This window comes from Balaenoptera ricei, chromosome 9, assembly GCF_028023285.1.
Source record: "Balaenoptera ricei isolate mBalRic1 chromosome 9, mBalRic1.hap2, whole genome shotgun sequence".
Lineage (NCBI taxonomy): Eukaryota > Metazoa > Chordata > Mammalia > Artiodactyla > Balaenopteridae > Balaenoptera > Balaenoptera ricei.
The window spans coordinates 44,916,125-44,942,655 of NC_082647.1; the positions used below are offsets into that span (position 1 = coordinate 44,916,125).

General features: G+C 41.9%; 2 protein-coding genes across 10 annotated transcripts in view; one reads left to right on the forward strand and one right to left on the reverse strand.

Annotated features, from left to right (window-relative positions):
• The window catches only part of BBS9 (Bardet-Biedl syndrome 9), a 713,234-nt gene extending 705,836 nt beyond the window's left edge, over positions 1–7,398 (reverse strand). For all 9 annotated transcript variants that reach the window (XR_009504851.1, XR_009504850.1, XR_009504853.1 and 6 more), the window contains exon 1: positions 6,917–7,398. The gene's annotated coding sequence lies outside the window, so the exon portion shown is untranslated. The remainder of the gene's footprint in view (positions 1–6,916) is intronic.
• Positions 7,399–9,928: 2,530 nt separating this feature from the next.
• On the forward strand, positions 9,929–26,324 carry RP9 (RP9 pre-mRNA splicing factor). The gene is made up of 6 exons (XM_059933622.1): positions 9,929–10,268; positions 18,712–18,742; positions 19,882–20,011; positions 22,726–22,817; positions 24,736–24,797; positions 25,674–26,324. The coding sequence occupies exons 1-6, from the start codon at positions 10,117–10,119 to the stop codon at positions 25,870–25,872; spliced, it is 666 nt and encodes a 221-aa protein (XP_059789605.1). The 5' UTR covers positions 9,929–10,116; the 3' UTR covers positions 25,873–26,324.
• Positions 26,325–26,531: the final 207 nt, after the last annotated feature.

A 26,531-nucleotide genomic window follows, 5' to 3' on the forward strand; every position in this document is an offset into this window, starting at 1 on the left:
ATATGTGAAACCACAAATCCAAGTGAGTGGAAACATTAATCAGATATTTTGCAATGCCATCGAAAAGTCAAGCTGAGAAATTATACATTTATGTTGGGTCAATTCTCTATTCTGGGACATTTAGTAGACAACTGTACAAAGTAACAAACATATTCTTCGGAGGATCAAGATTCAAATTCTACCAGAACTAGTTAGCACATAATTCCTAGGCATAACACCTAATTTCCCTTCAGTTTGGTCATTAAAAAGACTGCAGCATCTGCTTTCACAATGAGTTGCTGAGAAGAGCAAATGAGATCAAATGCATCAAATGACTAACACTGGAAGGGGTACATTACAGGTACTCAAAAAGCATTCACTCCATTTCCCCTTTCTAATTGTAGAAAGGAAGATGGAAGAGGGAAATTCACACCAAAAACAACCAGGAAAAGTGGGTTGTAAGTCTATTTATACCACTAATTACCTGTGTGTCCTCAGGCAACCCACACAACCTCTCTGTGCTTTGATTCCTCATCTAAAATGAGGATATACCAGCCATACCACTGAGTTACGAATGTGGCAGATGTGAAAGCCCACTGGACTTTTGAATTACAACACAAACATCACATACCCTGGGATTCTATGAAAATTCATTTATCTAACATAAATGAAGATTTCCTTCAAGCTACACTGATTTAAATGTTAGGATACGCAGTCAATGCTCTTTATTCAAAAAAACTCTGTTCTATAAGGTTGCAGCAAACATTGAATTAGCAAATACTGAACCATTGCTCCTAGAGGAAATACAGGGTTAGGGGTCGTGCAAGCCTCCATTTACAACATTTTCATCAACCAGTCAATACATAACTTTGTTTTTTGTTTGCTTCTGTTTAAAGATACTTTAATATATTGCTGGTTCATTAACATTGAACTCAGTGGCCAACACTATAACTCATATTTGAAGGAAGCTTATCTACTATATGTATTTTCTCCACAGGGTACGTCACAGCCTTCTTGCACTTAGGAACATTAGGCAGCACTTCAGCATGACTTTGGGGGACAATTTTAAACAGCAATATCACACACACACACACACACACACACACACACACACACACACACACAAACCCAAACCACAGAGATGTCGAAAACATGGCACTAAATAGACTATGAAAAGGATCCTTGTTTATAGTATGAGAGCTGAAACAAGAAGGCAAGAAGGCAGAGAGTCGCTGTGTGTGACATCAGCTGGGAACACGCATATCAAGTGACTCAAATTGTTTGCAACTCTGCACACAACCACGAATGACCCCAAAAGCAAAGTGCTATTTATTTATTTATTTGTTTTTTACTTAAGCATAGTTGATGTACAATATTATATGCCACAGGTGTACAATATAGTGATTCACAATTTTAAAGGTTATACTCCATTTATAGTTATTATAAAATATTGCTATATTCCCTGTGCTGTAAATATATCCTTGTAGCTTATTTTATACATAATAGTTTGTGCTTTTGAATCCCCTACCCCTATATTGCCCCTCTGCCTTCTATATTGCCCCTCTGCCTTCTGGTATCCACCAGTTTGTTCTCTATATCTGTAAGTCTGCTTCATTTTTGTTGCATTCACTAGTTTGTTGTATTTTTCAGATTCCACATATAAGTGATATCATACAGTATTTGTCTTTCTCTGTCTAACTTATTTCATCTAGCATAATATCATCCAAGTCCATCCATGTTGCTGCAAATGGCAAAATTTCATTCTTTTTTATGGCTGAGTAGTATTCTACTGTATATATATACCGCATCTTCTTTATCTATTCATCTGTTGATGGATATTTAGGTGGCTTCCATATCTTGGAAATTGTAAATAATGCTGCTATGAACTTTGGGGTGCATGTATTTTTTTGAATTAGCTACAACTCAGCAATTTTTTAAAATGAAGCAACAACAACTTGGGTGGATCACAAAGGCATTACGCTGAGTTAAAAAAACAGGTTACCAATCCCAAAAGGTTACATTTTTTTTCCTTACTTCATTATTTTTTATTGAAGTACAGTTGAGCTCCAATATATATGAGTTTCAGGTGTATTTTTTATTGAAGTACAGTTGAGCTCCAATATATATGAGTTTCAGGTGTATAGCATAGTGATTAAGTATTTTAACTCCATTATGTTAACTCCATTAAAAGTTATTACAAGATAATGACTATAATTCCCTGTGCTATACAACTTATCCCTGTTGCTTATCTAGGTTTTTTTAAAATTTTCATTGGAGTATAGTTGATTTACAAAAAGGTTGCATTTTAAATAATTCCATTTCTATAACATTTTCAAAATTACAAAATTAAACTGATGGAGAACAGATCAGTAGTTACCACGGTTAAGAGAGACTGTGACTTTAAAGGAATTTCTTTGAGGTAATGAAAAAGTTCTGTAACCTGACTTTGGTGGTGGTTTCACGGGATAAATTTTATTTCTTAGAACTATATTTCTCCCCCCAAAATAGCGTATGTAATATAAAACCTGGGAGATCAAAATAAGATCTATAGTTTAGTTATAGTATTGTACTAATGTCAATTTAATGGTTTTGATAATTGTACTTTATCATTGGGAAACCACTACTTGTGCAACTTCTATGTGATCATAAATCATGTCAAAGTGACAAGTTTAAAGAAACAAACAACAGGGGGAAAAAAGAAAGAAAACTCCATCTAAGGCCCTCTCTTTACGCTAAAAAGGAAAGTAGTCAGGTAAAGGCAAGGTGTTGATGAAAGTGAAGGAAAAATACATAGCAGGTAAATAAACTTATCATGAGTTTTAACATGTGGGAGAGTTTCTGAAAAACATCTGCATCAGCTGTTATTAATAAGGGCACTATGTAACCATACAAATTGCCAGATGACTTCAAAACTTCAAATCTCACAGCAAGTATTCAAAAATGTAATAAACACTCCTATTATACTTTTACTGGATTTTTTTAATTTGAGAGGGAAGTAACAGTACTTAATAAATACCATATATTCTCATTATGTACTCGAGATACATTGGAAAATTATAATACGCCATACCATTGGACTGCCGCAATGAAGACACGTCATTCTCTTGCAGCACAGGGCAGAATGCTACCCAAATTCAATACCATTCAATGATTTACTAGGAGGACTCACAGCACTACAGTCATCATATAGTCATCATCATGGCTATGATTACTCAAAAGGATAAAAAGCATAATCAGGAAAGGGAAAAAGTGCATGTATCTGTAGTTTGAATATAAACACACATGACTGCATCAGATGAAAATAGCTATTATGTGAAAATGGCCTTAAAAACCTTTGTTACTGAACAAATTTTTTCAGCTTGCTAGTATAATGGAGGGAAAAAAACTCCAATATGAAAAACTAACTCTCCAACATGGTGTGTAAATGGAACTGTTCTACATCAAGCACTAATTTCTCATGGACTTCTATCATAAAATTTAGTATCTATTCCTAGTAACAAAATACCTCTGGCAACATTTATTTCCTTCCTGTTTCTCCTGCTCTATCAATTTCTCCTTAGTCACCTACCACTTCATTAGCTTCTGAAAGCCCTCCTTTCCTAGATTGTTTAGCTCCTTGCTACCCAAAGTGTAGTCCCTGGACCAGCAGGTCAGCATCACCCAAGAGCTTGTGAGAAATGCAGAATCTCAACCCCACCCCAAACAAGATCCCCAAGTGATTCACACGCACCTTAAAATTTGAAAAGCACTAGTTGCACGGATACCTGATAGTCTAAGTGGATGTTTTCTTATAGCAATGCTCTACTTCTCTTCCTTTTTCCTGTGACCTCTGTCACCAGTTAGTTACCTTTCCAAAGTTTGAAAAAAAGACTCACTTTTAAAATCAAGAGCTTCAACAGCTAGAAGGTACCCATCAATCAGCTGGTCTTCTCATTCTGTAGATTATAATGACTCCCCTAAATCACACAGCTAATGGCAGAAACTTGCTTCTGCATACCCTGTCCCTACTCTAGACCTTTATATTATTAGGCTGTCACTGCCTGCAATTTAATATCCAAAACACTGAAAAAGCATGGGTCAGTAGAGGGACTTTTTTTTTTGTTTCTCTTTGTTTTAATTTTTAAAAGGTTGGGGGAGAGGGTGCTAATTTCAAACCTAGGTCCAACAAATGGTTCTTCCTCACAAGACCACAGCTGCTTCATTTCAGATCAACTTACTTTCATACCAGGGCAAAACATAACTTAATACATAGCAGAACTGCATAAATTCCATTATGCCAAAATTCTGCATACTGGTTCTCCCATGACCCAGGTGTTAACATTTACCATGGTGGACAATAAATTATTGAATAAGGTCTTACATCTTTGAAAAATTAGTGAACGATAGGAAAACCAACAATTTGGGCTGATGGTCAGTAGCATGTTTCCCAGTGCCTCTCTCTCCAATTTCAAAGGCAGAAACAGAGGAAGGCGCACTGCCCACTCCCAAGAAATTAAGAAACCACAAACCCTCATTTGTGCAATTTGTACATCATTAATTTCCTTTTCTAAAAATTGGTGTATTTTTAAATGACAGCGTAGGCTGCAAGGCAAAAGGTTTCAAAGGGGAGTTCTTTTCCACTTTGGCTTCAAAGACGGATTTGATAGCAAGTCTGAACAACTTAAGGTTGCTGGATATCCCTGTTTATCCAAAAAAAAAAAAAAAGCTTAATCCTTTGACTCAATCCTTTGCCTTGAACAAATAAAACACACCTACAAAAAATTTCTCTTTGCACACAGCAGTTGTGTTCCTAATAAGCTTATATATAATCACTTTTATACTTGCTCTTAAATATGTCTTACAGACACTGGAGCACCTTGATATCTAATGGAACTCTGACGAAATCTTTTGATAATATAGGTATTTCTCCCATAACCATATGCTAAGCAATTTAAGGTTTCAGAGAATTCCACTTTTCAGTGTGACATGTGAGAAGCTCCACTGGCCCACTTCCCAGTGAAACTGAAAATTATTTTTTAAAAATAATAATTTATTTTAAAAAAAAAAACCATTTCAAGTCTCTGGAAATTGTCCTAAGAGTATACAACAAATAAAGAAACATTAAAAATCTAAAATTCAGTAAGAACAGTAAGAGTCTGTAGTATTTAAACTAAGACTCACTCCTCTCCATACTCCTAGCTCAGCAAGATGGAAACTGCACTCCAGAGTGGTACATCCAAGAACCCTCTCCCCACAGCTCCCAATCAGAGAACTATTTTCCCAGGAAGGGCAGGACATCAGCATTATTTGTCTTGCTCCCAGCTATCTGTTGCTGACTACGGAAGAAACTGAAAATCTAAATAAACCTATAACAAGGAAAGAGATTGAATTAGTAATCAAAAAACTATCCACACACACAAAAATAGACTAGGCTCAGAAAAAAAGAAAAAAAGGAAAGACTAGGCTCAGATGGTAAATTCTACCAAATATTTTTTTTTAATTAACATCAATTCTTCACTAACCTCTCCAAAAAATAAAAGAGGAGGGATCACTTCCCAACTCATTCTATGAAGCCAGTGTACATTGATACCAAAATTAGACAAATACAAGAAAAGAAAACTACAGACCAATATCTCTTACAAATATGTATGTAAAAATCCTCAACACAACACTAGCAAAGTGAATCAAGCAATATATTAAAGGAATTATACACCATGGCCAAGTGCAGTTTACCCAAGGAATACAATGTTAGTTTAACACCCAAAATTTATTAAGGAAATATACCAAAGCAATAAAATAAAAATCAAAAACCACCTAATCATGTCAACAGAGTCAGAAAAAGCATTTGACAAAATCCAAAACTCTTCCATTGTAAAAACACTTTATGGAAGAAATGTTCACATATTGAGGTATGGGGAAGTCATTCTGGCTTATATATGATTTAACGTAAACTTTATGCTAACTAGAACAGCTTGTCTCACGGCCTGTCAAACATGCATTGTACATCTGCTCAAACATGCATTGTACACCTGCTTTAACCATTAAAGAAAAGAGTACATTTAAAAATCAAAATGTAGGGACTTCCCTGGTTGCGCAGTGGTTGAGAATCCACCTGCCAATGCACAGGACACGGGTTCGATCCCTGGGCCGGGAAGATCCCACATGCCACGGAACAACTAAGCCTCTGCGCCACAACTACTGAGCCTGCGCTCTAGAGCCCACGTGCCACAACTGCTGAAGCCCGTGCGCCTAGAGCCTGTCCTCCACAACAAGAGAAGCCACCACAATGAGAAACCCGCGCACCGCAACAAAGAGTAGCCCCCACTCACCACAACTACAGAAAGCCTGTGTGCACCAACGAAGACCCAACGCAGCCAAAAAATAAATAAATAATTTTTTTTAATGGCATGTTTAGTAAAAAAAAGTGAGATGCTAAAAAAAACAAACAAACAGAAAAACTCCAGGAAACTGGAGTCGATTGCAGGAATTGATTGGGGAAGGAAGACGCTAATAATATCACCTCAGCTCATCGAAACTGCTGTGGTCTGCAAGGTAAAGGGAGAAGGAGAAGCAATAATCCTATTGCAAGAAGGAATTAGGGGGTATTAGTACATGCATCCTACTTCAGTCATAGGATGGGAACTGCTTTGACCATTTGCTCACAAGACCTGTTGAAGTGTCACAGGAGGAAAATGCTTGTGCACCACGTGACATTCCTGAATGGAATCTCTAAAAATTCTTATCACCCTTTCTCAAAAATGTTCACAGGATCACACACACACATTGTTCTGGCAGTTTCGTTTTGTTTTGTTTTGAATGCAAGCATCCTTCATAAGAAACCTATCACCCTATATCCCCCAAACCATTATACGGCATCAGAGAATCAATCTGACTAAAAAATAAAACACAGAAAGGGCATTCATGCACCCGCTGTTTAATTCTAGACATACTTTCTTACCTGATGCCGAGTCAGGTGGGTCCTGCCCCACCTTTCTTCGAACTCTCCTTCCACCGATTTCTCTTTAAGAACGTCGGCCAGGATTCCAGGGCTGGAACGACGAGCAAGAACGGACGGTGCAGGAAAAAGCAACCCTTACTTCTCCCTCTCGTTCTCCTGATCCAACTTGTTTCACGTCCCAGGCAAAGACAGCGCCTCACCAGTTGGCACCACCAGCTCCACAGAGCTTGAGCGATCCCACCAAGTAGCTCTCCTGCATCCCCTCTCTGTCACGCTGAGACAAGCAGGAAAAACGGCATCAATCCCGTGGCAGATATCAGGCAGGAAAGAACAGCGGTAAGACCTGCTGCTCACAAAGAGGAGGAAATAATGAAGGAGGCAGTGAGTGGGATGTAGCAGAAAAAGGACAGCAGCGGCGGAAGGGACACCTACTCAAGCCTAACTCCAAGCCATCTCCGCCCTGTTGTCATAGCACTTTACAACGAACGCTACTGCGCAAGTCAGATAGCTGAGCCCCGATGCCTTCTGGGGGTTGTAGTCCTGAGTGTCAGGAGAGAGGAAGGCGGAGGATTTTTTTCTGAGTGATGTTTGGAATCAGATTTCTACTGGGCGGAGCTAGAATGAACTACTGCCCGGTCCTCATTAGCAGAGAGAGAGAGAGAATTAATTCGACTCCCCTTTTCTGTCCTTGGACAGTTCCTTAGACGCGAGCTCTGAGGAAGACCCGCCTCCCGACCCCGGCGGGGACGCAAGCCACGCCCCTCCCACGCCTTTCTCCGTTCTCGCCGCTCGTGGGTGGGGCTTTCCTCGGAGGCGGGGCGCGGGCGGCGCGGGGCGGGGCGTCTGTGTTGGTCTCTGGGGCGGAGCATCCGAGGCCCGAGCCACCCAGCCACCTCTTCTCCTGACCGGGAGGCGCAGGAGGCCCCGTCCATGGACCAAGCGGCCATGGCGAGGGTGAGCGCGGTAGCAAGCGCTAGCGTGTGCGCCCTGGTGGCTGGGGTGCTGCTGGCCCAGTACATTGTTACCTTGAAGAGGAAGGAATATGTACTGTGCGTGGGACACCCGGAACGTGCTGTTCTATAACAACAGCGCAGGAAAAACACTACCTGATTGCTTTCCCTTGGTTTTCTTCTTGATTCTGTAGACCAACTTCTTTCTGCAACACAATTACATTTTCTTTGTTTGTAAATCACAGCTTCCAAAGAGTATATCCTCCTTCTTAACTGAATTTGGATGTCTTATAAGATACCATACAGGTCATTTATTGGCCCAGGTAACTTCCATCGTTATCGAGCGCAAGTTTGTGTGCCTGACACACAGTGAGGCCAAACAAACCCAAATGTTGGAGCTTGGAGCAGAGAAAGGTTTATTGCAGGGCCATGCCAGGAGAAGTGGTTGCTCATGCTCAAAAAAAAAAAAAAAAAAAAAAAAAAACCCTGAACGCTCCGAAGGGTTTCACCAAAGCATTTTTAAAGGCAAGGTGAGGGAGGGGCGTCCCAGGGTATGTGATCAGCTACTGCACAACTCTCTGATTGGTTGATGTTGAGGTAACTGGGTGGTTAATTTAACATTATCAATCCTTAGGTGCCAGAAGGTCTGGGGGCTGGGGCTCATGATCATCAAGTAGTTAATTTCTTCCACTTGTGGTGGTTTTAACCAAATGAAAAACTCAGGAAATATGCATGAGATACTATTATCTGGGTACTTCAAACAGGAGCTATAGCAGAGTATGTGGGGGAGGGGTCTATCCCGGAAGGCCCCCATAGGGTCCTGATCTGTTACACATGAATGGCTGAATCATACATTCATGCAACAATTTTAATTGGCTTCATTCTTAGAGGAAGAGGTCATTTCCAAGTTCCAGAACATGTATCAGCATAATTTCACGTCTGTGCATAGCTTCTGTGTGTTTGTGTTTTCTTGAATAAATTTGAAAGAGCTCTTCACTTTGGGGTATTAACAACTGAATATTTTGGCAAGCATTTCCCTTATGCACTTATTTTTAATTCCTCTGCAGCTTCTTCCATTATTTCAAGGCTGAAAAAATTATATATCAGATACAGTTTCAAAGCACAACCTAGTTAAGCAGCTTACACTTTTGCATCCTCGCTCCATGACCTACGAGTTCTGTTTCCTTGGGCATGTCAGTTAACTCTCTGGGCCTCCTTATCTGTAAAATAAGGATAATACACATGGGTATTACGTACAGCACTTATTACGATTTTAAAAATTAAATCAGGGCTTCCCTGGTGGTGCAGTGGTTGAGAATCTGCCTGCCAGTGCAGGGGACACGGGTTCGAGCCCTGGTCTAGGAAGATCCCACATGCCGCGGAGCAACTAGGCCCGTGAGCCACAACTACTGAGCCTGCGTGTCTGGAGCCTGTGCTCCGCAACAAGAGAGGCCGCGACAGGGAGAGGCCCGCGCACCGCGGTGAAGAGTGGCCCCCGCTTGCCGCAACTAGAGAAAGCCCTCGCACAGAAACGAAGACCCAACACAGACAAAAATTAAAATTAATTAATTAATTAATTAAAAAATTAAATCAACTCCTATTAAGGGCTTAGCTCAATGACCGCATAAAAAGTGCACAGTGTATATTAGCTTTTCGTTTCCATAACCCAAACCTTATCTGAATACAGTATACTACACTGACTATACAACGCATGGATCACATGTTCTGGAAAATTGGAGAATTTCTATGGAAGCCTTGCTTTCTTCCAAAACCGGATGAATCCTACTAACATGTAACGAGCAGCTCCTGTGTGCCTAGCCACTGCGGGAATACGAAAATGACTTGCACAGGTTTCCCGGCCTCCAGGGACGAAGATCTCGAGGGGAGGCGCCCGACCCGGAGAGGGGCCCAGCCACGCGCAGAACGGGCTCTGGGTCCCCACAGAGCGTCCTCAGCACCGAGACTCCTGGCCGCCGCCAGGGGGCGCGCTCCGGCCTCCGGCACCAGCCGACCTGACTGCAGGACCCCGCGCTCCGATCAACAACTTGAGGCCGCGCTGGCCTTTGGGCGGCGCGGTGCAGGCGGCCGCGGAGGGGACACCCGGCTCGGCCCGGCGGGACGCGGAGCGGCAGCGGGAGGGGGCGCTGCGGGGCTAGGCGTTCACAGCGCAGAGGAAGTACCGTCTTCGCCGCGCCGGCCGCCTCAGCCACGCCGCACGGGGCCGCCTCAGCCGCGCCGCGCGGGGCCGCGATGTCGTCCCGACCCGGGCGCGACGACGCGGGGGCAGGGGGCGCGCGGCGGCCGCGAGAGCCTCCGGAGCAGGAGCTGCAGCGACGCCGGGAGCAGAGGCGGCGGCGGCACGACGCGCAGCAGCTGCAGCAGCTCAAGCACCTGGAGTCCTTGTGAGTCCGTCACGCCCGCCCCCGACTAATGCGAGGAATGGGGTCGGGGCCCGGGGTCGCGCGGCGGGGCCCGCCCGGGGTTGGAGACCTGCGAGTGGGCAGGTGGGCCCGTCGGACCCCAGCGAGCCGGGTGCGGGTTTTGATCCCGGGCTGCGGGACGCTGGACTCTCAGCCGCTGGAGGAAGAGCGGGGAGGCTCCCTCCACAGGCTCGTCCCGGGCGCGCGAGGCGGCGGCGGGCGGGCGCTTCCCCGCCGGAAACGACAGTTTTATTCCTCGTGCGGCGACGTCGGTGTCGGTCAGGATTTGAATACAGGAGAAGTGCGGCTGCGCCCTTGGGTCCTTTCCCGTTTCTCAGTTCAAGGGGCTCGCTCTGAACTGGGTAAATCCCCATTCTTTTCATCTAGTGCTGTTAACTAGGGAAGAAAAAGCCCAGTCCCGTAACATGAGTGCGGTGAGGAAGGGACGAATAAGCGTGGGGTGAGGGCCTGGTCCCTGACTCTGCGGGAGGAGCTGTCAGGTAGAAGAGAGCGTGGACTTCTCTCTCGTCCCCAGGATTTTGTTTTTTTTACCAGGGTTAAGGGTGGAAGCTACAGAGAGGCCAGTTCCAGCTCAACAAGAAGAATTAGGAACAGAGTCATAGATTCTTGCTGGTCAGCGTGGCCTGACCTAGGAGGCACTTTACTCCCGCAGCTACCCGGGGTTGGAGAGAGTCCAGATAACCCCTGAGAGAAGGGTTGGTTGTAAAGGAGACTTAAACATCAGGTGGAAGGTTGGATTAATGACCCTTGCGGTTCTTTTCTGTGTTTCTGTCGTTCAGTAATCAGCTTTAGAAGTCTGACTTTACTAAGTTTGGTGTTCACTGAGTTATTTGAATTATTTGTTTTAGGCACTTCCCATTACCTACCTTCTCATGATTGCTGAGATAGCATGAAAAGTCCTTAAAGGGTTAATCCTTCATTATTAACCGCTGGGAGCTTTGGCACAAAATGCATGCTTCCTTGTAGCCTGGCCTGCTCTTTTCAGTGTGGCTCTTGAGCTGAATTTCACTTCAGTGGTCAGTGGTTGTGGACTGCTGGCATCCACGGTCCTGGCCCCTTCAGGGCACTCTGGGAGGCTCTTTGTTGCCCGTGCAAGGCCGATGTTGAACAATATTTCCCTAGGATAAGTTCAGGCAGGGCTCAGTCGCCCTACCCCACCCCCTAACCCTCAGTATCCTAACTGTAGGATGCCACATAGTTGTTAATACTCTACATTTATTTTGTAGCTCAGAGCGCACTCACAGACATCCTTTTATAACCTCCTTTTGCACATGAGAAAATGCAGGTTCAGCAGTTAAGTAACCTGATCAAGCACACACGGAACTGTAAACTAACAAAACTAAAGAGAAACCCGGGTGTCTGAGTCTCAGACCAGTGGGATTTTTCAGTTCAGAGATTTTAAAAGTTCTGGGCTGTTGACATATTTATAGTTTGGCTAGTTCAGAGGCTTCTTTCCTTTTAAATGAAAGTCTGTATTTCCAGAATAATACTTTAACGTAGTTTAAACATCAAATAGTATGAAAAGTCTAATTTCAAAAAATAGTGGTTTGTATCTCTACTCACACTCCCTGTACCTTTCCCTCCAACCAAGGCTTCAATGGGGAAACTTTTAATTTTTTTTCTGGGATTTAACTATTTCTGAGTTATATGCTTATACTGCTTTTTTTCCATTGAATAGTAAACGTTACCTATTAAGCTCATGTTATAGTAGATGAGGGTTTAGTTCTCTTTCCCTTCCCTTCTTGTCTCCAGCCTTGTATCTCCTCTCAGGATTTCTGTGTGGCTTCTAACCTTTTTTTATTTCTTTAATTGTCATTTTAAGAGAGTCTGGGGAAGGAAGACAGATAAGTAAGTTGGTCAACCAGGCATGTTAAGTTCCATTGTGGTTTTTTACAAATGGAATTCAAATCCTTTTGCCACCTGGTATGCCCTCTTTAGTTACCCTCACACTCCTCTGGTCATTTTCTTACACCTGACCTTAATTTTTCTTACTCTTACCATACCTGCCAGACCCCCAAAGTCATCTGAGTGTTCCACACATGCTCCTGCCCATTTTCCAGCTCTGTCACTCAAGTGCTCCTGGGCTACTGGGCATAACAGAATGGGCATTTTGTGTATATGTGGACTTTCATCTCTGCCTTCCAGCCCCCACAGGGCCAGGCTACAGGAACAACTGGGATGGAGTATGCTTACGTGAAGGACTCTTCCAAAAGAAATCCTACCCCAACACTCAAATACTCAAAGAGTATTATTAAGTACTTGGCAAAATAAAGATTTTTTTGTCCCATGCCTATTTAGGAGATAATCTCTTATCGAAATTTATCTTAATTTAGTCTTTATACTGCCCAGGGCAACCTGTCACAATCTGAATGATATAATGGCAAGGATTCACAGATGGCACAAAATAATGGGCCTCCACTAACTTTTTTTTTTTTTAATTCTGAGGATTAATTACAAAGATAATGCACACTTCTCAGCTGTCACAGCACAGAAGCCAGCTACTCAATAAACACACTCCGATTCTCATTTCCAAATGTTATTTTCAATAGTTAAATATTACCTTAATCTTTGAGAAATATCTTTTTAACATGCTACCTAAACTAATGAATTGTTTAGCCCTAGGAAAAAACATCAACCACATTCCTTTACACTTGTGGAAACAGTTCTAAAATGGACTTTTTTAGGGAAGTCCATTGCTAATAATAACAGATTTCAAAACGTGCAGTTCCAGGGGCTTCCCTGGTGGCGCAGTGGTTGAGAGTCTGCCTGCCAATGCAGGGGACACAGGTTCGAGCCGTGGTCTGGGAAGATCCCACATGCTGCGGAGCAACTGGGCCCGTGAGCCACAACTACTGAGCCTGCGCGTCTGGAGCCTGTGCTCCGCAACAAGAGAGGCCGCGACAGTGAGAGGCCCGCGCACCGCGATGAAGAGTGGCCCCCACTTGCCGCAACTAGAGAAAGCCCTTGCACAGAAACAAAGACCCAACACAGCCAAAAAATAAAAATAAATTTAAAAATTAAAAAGAAATGTGCAGTTCCATCACATTTTTTTTCTATCTAGGCAAAAACATTTACATATTTTTCAGGAATTCAGATAGTTTGACCATGTTATTTGTACAACTCCTATGGCAAAAAGAAATTATTGTCGGATTACTGGATATTTACATAGACTTTACCACCTCCCTTCCAAACTCCCTTAAGTCCCAATGCCTAAGACATAGCATTAATGTTTCTAATGAAGGGCTGCTGATGGACTGTATCACCTGCCCAATTTATGCAAATTTCCATTATTCCTCCTAAAAGAGGCCTAGGCCTATGACATGCGACAGCTTTCCATTGGAAAATATTTTAAGAATTTGCTTTGGAAATACCATACCTAAAAAGCTTTGTACTGTATCTAAAAGGCTAATTCTACTTATACCCAGTTGTTTATTGTGTAATCTTCAGGGAGTAAATCTTCCTCTGTCCCTTTAGAAAGGCCCTGGATTAGTGACAGTGAGGATGAGGATGGAGACTAGACGCCTCCATCATAATCCTTATTTGGAAGGGTCCAGAGATGTTTGCAAGTCCAGGTTAGTACCTGCTATAAATTGGAGGTTTCCAAAACCCCCTCCTCTAGTTTGGTTAATTTCCTAGAGCAGCTCATAGAACTCAGGAAAATGTTTTACTAACTGGATTACTGGTTTATTATAAAAGGATATAAGTCAGGAACAGCCAGATGGAAGAGATACATAGGGTAAGGTATGTGAGAAGCTGTGTAGAGTTTCCATGCCCTCTCCAGGTATGCCGCGCCTTCACGTGTTCACCAACCCTGAAGCTGTCTTAACGCCATCCTTTTGGGTGTTTATAGAGGTTTCATTACATGGGCTTGATTGATTCATCATCGGCCATTAGTGATTAATTCAGCCTTCCTGGAGGTGGGGCTGAAAGTTCCAGTCCTCTAATCACATGGTGATTTGCTGAGCCTCAGAGGAGGTAGGGATAGATTTGCTGAACCCTGATCTACCACCTCTGCACCTCTGATATACCTCGCTGCACCCCCCAGGCCTGCAAGCCTTATAATTGCCCAGCCACAAGACCAAAGAAAGAGGCTGGAGATAGCAACAGAGACACTGAAGGCTTATTGGATAGGGGATCTTATAAGTCTGAAGCAAAGTCCTGGAGCAGCGCCCCACTGTGTACAGCAGACAGCAGTCAGGACACAGACAGCAGTCTTTGCTTGGGGGGTGGGGAGGTTTACCAGTTATAGTGGGGATTGACATCAGGTTGGCTCATCAGTTACCAGGGAAACCAGCAGAGAGGCGTGTCCCTCACAGCCCCTCAGGTTATCAACCTTCATAGGGCAGAGGTTTTCACTTTGATAAACTATCCTAGCGGAGCTGTTAGCTGGGGCGGGGGCAGGCACAGAGGCAGTTATTGAATAAGTTCTGTGATTAAGAGGGAAGGTCAGTCATGCGGGAAGGTGTAGGTGAAGCGGGAAGGTGTAGGTGAAGCGCAGGGACTGATCAAATAGGGGATATAAAGAGAGCCAAAGAACAGCCAGCTTAGGTGGCATGATCCTATACCACCTCACCTGCATGGGGAAAAGGCAGTGATCCCTGGAGCCAGATGTTGAAGAGTCACATGGCCTAGAAAGGCAGTAAACCTGGCTGGGGATGATGTCTGTAGGAAGTCCACTGCCAGGTCTGTGCCCACCTCCTCTTAGGAGCAGCTGGTAAATCCCCGTAAAGCTGCAGATCTGTAAAAAGATGTGAGGGTTGGCGAGGCCTCTCTCTTGGGTCCAGATCTTGACCTTTATGATGCTAGTGCCTAATCTTGAGCTGCCTCATGAGGCTACTAAGAGCACTAACTTTTCTTCAACAGAAGAGGCAGAAGCCAGCATTGTGGAGTGCCTTTCACATGTTTGCTGTGAACTCTTTACCCATGAGGAAATTGAGGCTCTGGGGGTTTAAGTAACTTGCCCAAGGTACACAGCAGTGAGAGTGGATCACAATTCAAAGTAAAATTTTTTTACCTGCAAAGCCCATTCACACTGATTTAGAACTGGAAAACGTTCTGGCTGGGATATGGGGTTCTCTACTCCAAAAAAACAAAACATCTCCTTTATCAAGACAGTTCTAGGGGCTTCCCTGGTGGCGCAGTGGTTGAGAATCTGCCTGCCAATGCAGGGGACACGGGTTCGAGCCCTGGTCTGGGAAGATCCCACATGCCGCGGAGCAACTAGGCCCGTGAGCCACAGTTACTGACTCTGCGCGTCTGGAGTCTGTGCTCCGCAACAAGAGAGGCCACGATAATGAGAGGCCCGCGCACCGCGATGAAGAGTGGCCCCCGCTTGCCGCAACTAGAGAAAGCCCTGGCACAGAAACGAAGACCCAACACAGCCATAAATAAAATAAATAAATAAATAAATAAAATTAAAAAAAAAAAGACCGTTCTAAAGAATGTCAAAAGAGAAAAATTATACAATTTGTTAACGAGTTTGATGTCCTTAATTCAAGGGAAAACAATCCGCGGATTGAGAAGTACAGCACTTCACATGCAGTGGAACACTCTTCCCAGGGATTTTGGACAAGAGCGGGTTTTATAGGGCGTTAGGTGAGGCAACTTGGAAATAGGGCACGATTGGCTAGAGGGTCAGGGATTTCCTTATAAGACTAGCATGTCCTCTTACCTAGGGTCAGATAAGCTAAGTTAAGCTGAGTTGGAGGATCGTGATTGGGGTATTCCAGATTTCCTTGACAGTGAGGCATTTCCCGTTAGTGCAGGCTGACTTAGGTTTAGATTTGTGACATGAGCTGGGCCACTGGGGAGGCCTCCATTCTGGGGGTCCCAAGCTACGAAGTACCTTTGTCAAGAATTACATGGGTGTTTCTGAGAGGAGTTTCAACTTTATGGCTTTTCTAGATTTCATTTAGGAGTACCCTTATCCCCTTAGTTCTCCCTTCTGCTACTTAGCACTAAGCCTGGCATGATTATTGTTGACTGGTTACTTCTGCAAGGAGTAAATTTTTAAGTTGAACCTTCAGTATCGCCTTAAAATTAAGTTTAGTTTCTCCTAATATACCTGTTCTTTTTTGGTAAGTGGAAATAGCAAGTTGGTTAGAGCAAGAGTGAGGATTTAATTACTGAAACAATTAGAGAAATAACATTGAAATTTTTTTTTTTCATACAGATGGTTTTTTTTTTAATGTGATGATCCATTTATTTATTTATTTATGGCTGTGTTGTGTCTTCGTTTCTGTGCGAGGGCTTTCTCTAGTTACGGCAAGCGGGGGCCACTCTTCATCGCGGTGCGCGGGCCTCTCACTGTCGCAGCCTCTCTTGTTGCAGAGCACAAGGTCCAGTCGCGCGGGCTCAGCAATTGTGGCTCACGGGCTTAGTTGCTCCGTGGCATGTGGGATCTTCCCAGACCAGGGCTCGAACCCGTGTCCCCTGCATTGGCAGGCAGACTCTCAACCACTGCGCCACCAGGGAAGCCCAACATTGAAATTTTAAAACAAAAATGCAGCCTATATAACTATAGCAGAAATGAGCTCCTATTAGCATATTTTTGGCTTTTTTTTTTTCCTACGTCCCAAGTTACCTTTGGTTTATCTCTCAGAACTTTATTAGCCTGGGCTCATACCAACATAGGTGTAAGGAAGATGACATTAATTTCATTTTTCTTTTGTAACTAAAAAACATTGAGGCAGTGTATTTGCATGTAAATAAATGTAAGTGAAAAATAAAGCTCCCTCCCTCAGGTATCCTATATATATAATCTCCCTTTTCCCGTACACACAAATAGAACCATACCAAACACACTGTCCTATACACTACTGCTTTCTTTCTTTTAACTTAAACAATTTTCGACTAGTTTTGGGATAATTAGTATCTATTTGACTATTAGATAAATGATTAACCATTTTAGAATTTATTATTTTCACTGTACAAAATTCAAAAAATTAATCATCTCTGAACTCACCTTCTGTGTGTAGCAACCTTGGGACTCCCCCATTTCCAAGTTGTTGGAGCCCAGATACAGTTTTAAACCAGCCACAGCATCCTGATGCCCTCTCTCAGTAAAATTTCGTTATAGAGGCATTGAAAAGACCTCAGATGTTCAGTTGTTCTGCCTCTTTTTCCAACTACTTTTTTTTGGCTGCATCGTGTGACATGAGGGATCTTAGTTCCCCAACCAGGGATAGAACCCGTGCCCCTGCATTGGGAGGACAGAGTCTTAACCACTGGACCACCAGGGAAGTCCCTCCAACTACTTTTTTTTAAGAAGGGGGTTGTGTCAATTAGGCACTCATATTTAAAAGCCAGACGCCCATGCTATGTGCTGCATAGCCTGGAATGTGTCAGTACTTGAAACTGAACATAATTACACCTGAAAGTAATACAGTGTTATATGTCAATTATATCTCAATTTTTTAATTTTAAAATTGATTTGTTTAAAATGAACCCTAGCATTGGATGCTGCTTTTCTAGATTTGGCATCCATCAGCCTTTTCCAGAAGTTCCAGCAGAGTGATGAGAAGTGGAAATGAGTTGGGAGCACAGGCATGATTTGTATCCTCAGGACCCGGGGGTCTGAGAGCTCTCTTTGTTGGTGGAAGGGGAAGTACATTTGCACACAATCAGTCACCTGCTTCTCTAGCGGTAGTTCTTCATTGAGTGCCAGCCTGTCGTCCAGGCACCAAGCAGGAGTCCTGCATCCCTGAGTCCCAGGAGGTCAGTAGGGGCATAAAGGGCAGTCAGAGAGCTGAGCAGTAGACGGCAGCCCAGCAGCCCACTCTGCAAACAGGATAGGCCAGTGGGGAGGATCTTGAATCTGGAGCTTTTGGGGCGGGGGGGGCGGGGGGGGGAGCGGGCGAGGTGGGAGGGGGAGCCTCTGGGACAGATCACCCTCCCCTCCTTCCCCTACAACAGGCCCTTCCCTCTGGCTTTGCTCCCTCCCCTCTGCACAGCCCCCATCCTTGTTAGAACAGATCACTCACACACCCCCACCCCCATGAGCCTCTCAGTGTTATGGAAGCTGGAAGTTATGGTAGGTGAATCAACCAACAACTGTAATGACAGGCTGGAACCATAATTCGTTCAAGGCTCTTGTTACCTCACATTTTCCCTGCAATCTCTTGCTTTCCCTTCTTCCAAAAATAAAATCATTGTCCTAAGACACCAAGTTAGTTACTATTTTGGTGAATTTAAGTGCTATATCCCAGCAGGATATGGTATAGCATCAGTTTATTTATATAAGATCTCTGACTGCTAGGCATATTTTATTAACTAAGTTATAATATGGTTTTAAGTTCTTACTAAAAATATCCTTTTTATTTTGGTCTGCAGTTGCCTTTTGCTGATTGAGATGTGTTACGTTCCTATGAACATGGTTGATGACCAGTGTTTTTTTCCTTTCTAGTTATGAAAAACCTCCTCCTGGACTTATCAAGGTCAGTGTGAAGTTTGTACTTTTGGTTTTTCCCTGAGACAGATTTGACTCGGTGCTCAGACTCAGTCACTTGTTATGAAAAACAGCTGCATAAGGTTTGAACCTCCTTTTGTGATAGTTCTGTGTCTTCCCTGCAGATGGCAGTCGGTTCATGCACTTTGGGCTTTGTCACAGCCTGTGCCTTTGTAGAAATTTAATCAGCCTTGTGTCTGTCCCTTAAGAAACAACTGCAAGCCCCCCCGAGTGTTCCCCAGCGCTCACTCCCATTCTTTCTGTCTCACTTGTGACTGTCTTCTCAAAGCTCTCCTGCCCCATGTTCCTTCTCTGACCCTCCCGGTGCTGATTTCTTGAATGTCATCAGCTCAGAGAACACTGAACTCTGAGGAGACATGAAGCTCATCCAGTCCAGCCCTGCCTGTTGCAGGAGTCCCTCCTCCAGCACCCTGGCCATAGTGTCAGTGTCTTTCTGCAGGAGTGAGACTTAGAGGACTTAAGGCCAAAGTAACCTTTTCTGTTTGGTAACTTTCAACTTAAAAAAAAGATTTTTAGAAAACATTCTTCCATTATAAATTTAATATTCGTGGAAACTTGAAAAAATCATAAGGTAAAAAAACAGCACCTTAGTTATATAGTGCAGTTATTTGGTAATGAAAATACATCTCACAAATACGGCATGTATGAGATTATGAAACATGACAGTGGCCTTCAAGGTCTAATAATCTATTTTACTCTAACACATTGCTCTTATTCCAGGAAACCTCACTTGTTTAACTCTATATTCTGCCTCATTCCACAAAGCTTTTAAGTTAGCAGAAAACCTTTTGTGATCTTAGAATCTAATTTTTGTGATCTAGAATCAGAATTTGGGGCTCACAGATCAATCCTATGTAAACACTAGTAACTTTTCTCTAAGAACAGCTACTTTGTTTTTGTGGCATAGCTAGCTCTTCTAGTATAGTTACTTCCATTTTTTCTGTCAGTTATGATTTGTCTTTCTTTCTAGCTCTTCAGAGGGTAACTTATGATGACATTGGGATCTCCAGCCCATGAGAAAGCCAGGCAGTGCTGTGTTCTCAAACAGGTGGGAGAGAGTTCCGGTGCTTTTTTGCCACATAGCTTACACACTGTTTCCTTTTTCAGGAAGATGAGACTAAGCCAGAAGACTGTATACCAGATGTCCCAGGCAATGAACATGCCAGGGAATTTCTGGCCCACGCACCAACCAAAGGACTTTGGATGCCACTGGGGAAAGAAGTCAAAGTCATGCAGTGTGAGTGTGGAAGGGTTTCAAGTAACACCCTCAATACATGCAAGTTATAGACCACTGTTTACAAACAAGTTCACTTCTTTTGATTCATTCTCACCACAGCCCTGCTAAAGTCAGGGCATGATCTCTGTGCTATAGATGAGGAAGCCGCCTTGCATATGTTATTAAGTGTTTTGGGGTAAGAGGCAGAGCAGTGCTTTGACTCCAGGGCTTCTGGCTGTAAGGGTAATGGTCTTCCACAGGGCCGTAGCTGCCTGCGGAGTATACGCTTCAGTAATATTCCTGTAACAGAAAGGATATTCCATGTAGAAATGCCATGGGGGACAAGGGATGCATTGGAGGGTGGTCCCTTGGGTCTTGCCTCAGTCAGTCATCCTCCTCAGAGGTGTTGAGGTTTTATGCAGGTAACCTGAGAGGAGCTCTGGGTCACAGAGGGCGGGTCTGGAACAGGTAGAGCTCTGTGTGCACACCCTCCACCGCACCAGAGCAGCAGCACCTTCATCCAGCGTAAGACGGCGTTTGAAAAAGGGATACAGCTGTCTTTAAAGACATTTGTTTGTACAAAGATTCTTCATGCACATAATTAATATAGCAGTTCTCAGCCCCTTTCCTTCATTCCCCTTACCTAAAAGGCGACCACCTCAACCTCTTTTAGGAAGGTTATTTTGAAGTTTATCCCTATGTATCTATAAAGGTTTTTGTTTTTTTTTTAATTAATTAATTAATTAATTTGGCTGCGTTGGGTCTTCGTTGCTGCGCACAGGCTTTCTCTAGTTGAGGCGAGCGAGGGCTACTCTTGATTGCGGTGCGCGGGCCTCTCACTGCAGTGGCCTCTCGTTGCAGAGCATGGGCTGTAGGCACGCAGGCGCAGTAGTTGTGGCTCACAGGCTCCAGAGCGCAGGCTCAGCAGTTGTGGCGCACGGGCTTAGTTGCTCCGCGGCATGTGGGATCTTCCCAGACCAGGGCCCGAACCCATGTTCCCTGCATTGGCAGGCAGATTCTTAACCACTGCGCCACCAGAGAAGCCCCTATCCCTGTGTATCTAGATAACAGGGTTATATTCCTGCCCCTTGATTTTTCAGGTTTCTTCATTATCTGTTGACTTCTTCCTGTAGAAGACAAGAATTCAGCTCTTTTTTTCTTCCTCCATCCCATCTCATACACATACCCTTCCTATATCTCATTTTCCCAGTAATAATTATATCATAAATTTAGTTAAGTAAACCCTTTGTGTTTATTATTTTCAGAGTTGAATCACGTATTAAACTGATTACATTTCTTTTTTCTTTTTTTTTCTTTTTTTAATTATGGTTAAAAACCACTCCTCTCTGTAATAGGGTAGTTAGTTGTGCTTCACTTACCATTTTATAGTTCTTTTCATTGACTTGCAAATTAAAAGTGTTTAGTCTGGACCAGAACCAGTTTTACATGAAGTTAATGAAGCTTAACCTTTAGGGCCCTTGTACCTTCCAAAGGTCTTTGGAGTCCCACCAATGCGGTCATATGGTTCTTTCTTTCTATAAAATTTGCCAAGGCAAGACTTTTTTCCCCCTAAAGAGCCCTTCCTCTACTTAATTTATGTAAGCTTCAGACTCCACAGAACTTGGATCCATCCCAGATGGAAAAACACATGCACACATAACCCCGTATTCATTGATTTCCATGATCCTAGTGTTATCTAGAGCAGAGCTTCTCAAACTTAGGGTGGGCCTGAGATTCCATATTTCTGACAAGCTCCCAGGTGATGCTAATCTTGCTGGTCCGTACCGTTGACCACACTTTGAGTAACAAGGATCACCTTTCCTTTAACAAAGAGTTTTGATCACAGATGGTATGTATCCTTCTTGATACCCACACATCAATCCGTGGCATTTAAAATCCCCCCCTTTTTGTCATAAAGACAGACATGTTTGAAGCGGTCTGCATTTGCATTAAGAGTGCATTCCTTCTTCCCCACGTGGAAATAGTGGGGAGATAAGGACAGGGGCAGGTCAGAGAATCCCTAAACTTCATTTTTTCCCAATGGTTTCCTACTACCAACTCTCAAATAAAAATATAAAGGGGAAAACGTTATTTCCCTGTCACTACATATTTTCAGTAGCTACCAGCATGGAGCAAATTTGGCTGATCTTACCTATAATCCCTCTTCCTGCTTCCTGACCTCCTTGGTTGGAGTTGCTTAATGCCTGTATAGTTTACTAGGTCTGCTGTAACAAAGTACCACAAACTGTATGACTTAAACGAGAAATTTATTGTCTCACAGTTCCGGAGGCTAAAAGTCCAAAGTCAGGGTGTCCTCCTGAGTGCTGTGAGGGAAGGATGTATTCCAGGCCTCTCTAAAAACCCTGTCTCCCAGTAAGGTCACATTCTGAGGTACTAGGGGTTAGGACAATTCAATACAGTGGGGAAGCAGATGGGATGACACAATTCAACCTGTAAGACACTTAAAAAACAAAAAATCACACTTTGCTTTTTGCATGGGATTGTTTAGTAAGTACTTGGTTCATTTCTAAACCTCTACGATTAAAGGATACTTGAGGAAGTAATTAGTTTCCCTCTCTTTTCTGGGATCTTACATGGTTCATCCATTAATTATATTTGCTTTTAAAATTGGAATCTAATGAAGAATATCTTTAATATGATCTACTGATACCTTTATCTTGACTGAGTAAAAATGCATTATCTTACAGAAATATATCCCTTTTTCTTTGTTTTAGGTTGGCGTTGTAAACGGTATGGTCACCGAACGGGCGACAAAGAATGCCCTTTCTTTATCAAAGGCAACCAAAAGTTAGAACAGTTCAGAGTAGTAAGTAAAACCCCAGAGTGTCAATTTACGTTTACTGGAGATGATGAATGTCGGTGAATCAGGCAGTCACCAGTGAACTGGAGGGTCACATAAAATACATTCCAAAAGCCTTTAGGCCAAAGTATCTGGTGTTAACTACATCTCTATTAAATCGAATTTGTGTGAAAGATTAGTTCATTAACAAAAAATGCGTATTAAAATGTTATTTGCTTTTGTCTTGGGAACAGTGCTTCTTTTTCTGAAGCAGGCATTTTTATCAATTCAGTTAGTCTTTTTTTTTTTTTTTTTTTTGGCATGCAGCTTGTGGGATCTTAGTTCCCTGACCAGGGATCAAACCTGGGCCCTCAGGAGTGAGAGCGCAGAGTCCTAACCACTGGACTGCCAGGGAATTCCCCAGTCAGTCTTTTTTTACTTATGTAAAAAAATCATATTTCATAAATAAAATCAGGGTTCTAGTTACCCAGTCTTTGTTTAAAGTCTGTATATTTTTCTATCATAAACTGGAAGTGTGTGTATAAACGATGTACCTTCTTTAGATGACAGTAAAATCAATCTATCATTTCATCACTTTATTTTAACAAAGTCACCTCCCAGGGTTAATTCACCATTCAGTAACTGTTTTGGTCAACTTAACTATGCTATTACTGGATATATTGGGATTATCAGCATATCAAACAGGGGTATATAAACATTCTCCAAGGATTTTAAGATATTTAAAATACTGGGTTTTCATTTTACTAATTTACAGAAAATATTATGGATAAATCACTGCTACCTGGAATGTCAACTTTTACAGTGCCTATAATAGAAAATTTAATGATAAATCTCAAAAACTTAAACATACTCATATTTTTTAAATTTAGAAACCTAAATTCTAAGAATTGATCTAAGGATATAGCAGAACATCAGTATGCACAAATTATTATGAATGTATAAGGATAACTTTCAGAATTATTTATATGATTAGAAAATAGAAACTGAAGAAAAATAGGAAACAACTGCAGTGTCCAATATACAACATAAGTTACCACAATATATAAATCATATAGCTTTTAAGAATTATGTTTTAAAAGAATATGTAATGTCATAGGAAGATATTCATGAAAGCATAAGTGAAAAAGAGAATAGAGTTGTATATATAACATGATTATAATCTTCTGTAAATTATGAATAATGACTGGAAGAACCATACTAAAATATTAACAGTGGATATCCCGGCTGGTAAAATAATAGATATTTTTAACTTTATGTTTTCTTTGATATGTAAAAATTTTATAATAAATATACTTTTAAAGATAATTCACATGCCATAAAATTCATTCTATGTGTATTCGTAATTTAAGTAGCTTTTAATTATACAAATATCATAGGAATAAATTTGCCTTATTTTAACAAAATGGAAACATTACAGTAAGGTTTTTCACAATTGATTTTTCAAGTCCAATCTTGCCTCTCTCCCCAGAGGGAATTTGTAGTAAGTAGCTTGAGTATACTTCCAGACTTCTCTTTGGTCATATCCAGTATGTTTTTGTGTACCTATAAATGAATCATTCTTACGCATCATTTCCAACTCACTTGTTTTGCTTAATAATATCTCTTGATCTTCTTTCCACATAGAACAAATAGAATTACCTCAAGATTTTTAACCTTGAGTGGTATTTAATAATGATTTTGCCATGGTTTATTTCCTTATAAAGGCTATGTAAATTATACCCTGTATTTGTATAACTGGAAAATCTTTTTTATAGCCTCCAGGAGTTTGAAATGATGGCAACTCTTAGGAAGGATTAGAATGTATTAAATATAAAATTACACCACACAGGAGGGGAAAAAAACTGGTTTCAGTGGAAGAGGGATTTAATTTTAACTTAACAGTCTATGAAGCCTAACCTAACCATAACCTTCTCTAACCCTCAAGGCACATGAAGATCCCATGTACGACATCATTCGAGAGAATAAAAGACATGAAAAGGATGTAAGGTGAGATTGTCCGGATGATAACAATATCCTCTTAAAGTCTGAAATTATATAGTTAGAAACTTTATAAATTAAAATTTTTTTAATTCCAGTATTAGAGGAGTGGTTTTAGTAAATATGGTACTTTAATTGCAAAATATTTGGAAGACAGGAATAGTCCCTGAAAAAGCCAGTGTGTGGGGAATGAGCAGGCCAGCCTGTTCTACTTGGGTTAACTTAAAGCAATGGGCTTGGCCCAGCCCACTCATGTCACTGATAGTTGACGTTGGAAACTGTAATTTATCTTCTCTAGATCTTCTTTAAAGATCTGAGCTTTTGTTAAAAATTCCTAGACAGGGTTAAAGACAGGGTGAAAAAACAAGAAGACTTTTTTTGGGGTGTGGGGGGTATTTTTTCAAATTGGTGATACTGAACTATAATTATATATAATTATTATGTATAATATATATACATAACATATATTCTTCTTCAGATTCTCTTCCCTTATAGGTTATTACAAAATATTGAGTATAGTTCCCTGTGCTGAATTATAATTGTTGAGGAGGTAGATTACTTAGTATGAACTTGAACAGTGGGGGAATGATTTAGGAAAGTATCCATCTGTTAGAAGTTATAATAGTAAGGACTATGGAAACATGCAGAAACATTTAGGACAGTGAAAAGAATACAAAATAGCTTGTACACTGGTTACAGTCATGTAAAATAGGCGGGGGTGTAGACAAGAATGGGGAAAACATGCAAAAATAAAAATAAGTACTGTCTTTAATGAGGTGATGCTTTGTGACATTTTTCACCCTCACTACTGTTCTTATATTTTTATCTAAAAGAATTTTTTAAGTTACACTCAGTATGTTTCTTTGGTCAATCTTATGTGTTTAGGATACAACAGTTAAAACAGTTACTGGAGGATTCAACATCAGATGAAGATGGGAGCAGCTCCAGTTCCTCAGAATGTAAAGAGAAACACAAGAAAAAGAAGAAGAAAGAGAAGCATAAGAAAAAGAAGAAAGAAAAGAAAAAGAAGAAAAAACGAAAGCATAAGTCTTCCAAGTCAAATGAGAGTTCAGACTCAGAATGACAAGAGCTTGACTTGTTCAACATTCTCTTCTCAAAAATCAAACACTGTGGCCAAAGATCAGAGGAATGTGGAATCAGAGAGGAATAGGAGAGAGAGACACCAAGAGAGGAGGAGATTTGGTGTCACAGGTGTGAATTCTCACCTACCTTCCAGTAAAGATGTGACCCCCAGGAGAGTGAGTTGTATCTTGCCAGGTGCTAGCTCTGGACAGTGGCTGATTTCAGGCTGGAAAGCTTTTCTCATTGTTCTCCTCCCTGCTGATCACTGTGGGTCCTGATTCCTTAGAAATGCCTCTGGCAGGGTGGCCAGACTAAGGGAATCTCTGAGGAAGCTCCTCCAGGTGCTGCCGCAGCTTCCACCCTCCATGGTGGGGCTACTTAATGCCCTTAGATTTCAGGCTTGACTTTCCTCTGTTGTCGAGGATAATAAAATCTCGTTATTTATTTTTTAAATGTATTTATTTTTTATTTCTTAATGCATGCATGTATGTGCTCCAGATTTAAAAGGTACCTAAGGTTTACTTATGAAAACTCTTACTACTTCCTTTCTCCCCCAGCTTCCCAGTTCCTTCTCCCAATGGCTACCAATTTTACCAGTTTCTTGTGAAGTCTTCCAGGAATATTGTATACATCACAGACAAGCAGAGGGCCTTTTTTTTT

What these genes read in the sequence shown, in the direction of transcription:
- RP9 (XM_059933622.1), top strand. Translation starts at nt 10,117, where the DNA reads ATGTCGTCCCGACCCGGGCGCGACGACGCGGGGGCAGGGGGCGCGCGG. An exon ending in AGAAGTCAAAGTCATGCAGT is followed by an intron (nt 20,012 to 22,725) that starts GTGAGTGTGGAA and finishes TCTTTGTTTTAG; the next exon opens with GTTGGCGTTGTAAACGGTAT. An exon ending in AGTTAGAACAGTTCAGAGTA is followed by an intron (nt 22,818 to 24,735) that starts GTAAGTAAAACC and finishes CTAACCCTCAAG; the next exon opens with GCACATGAAGATCCCATGTA.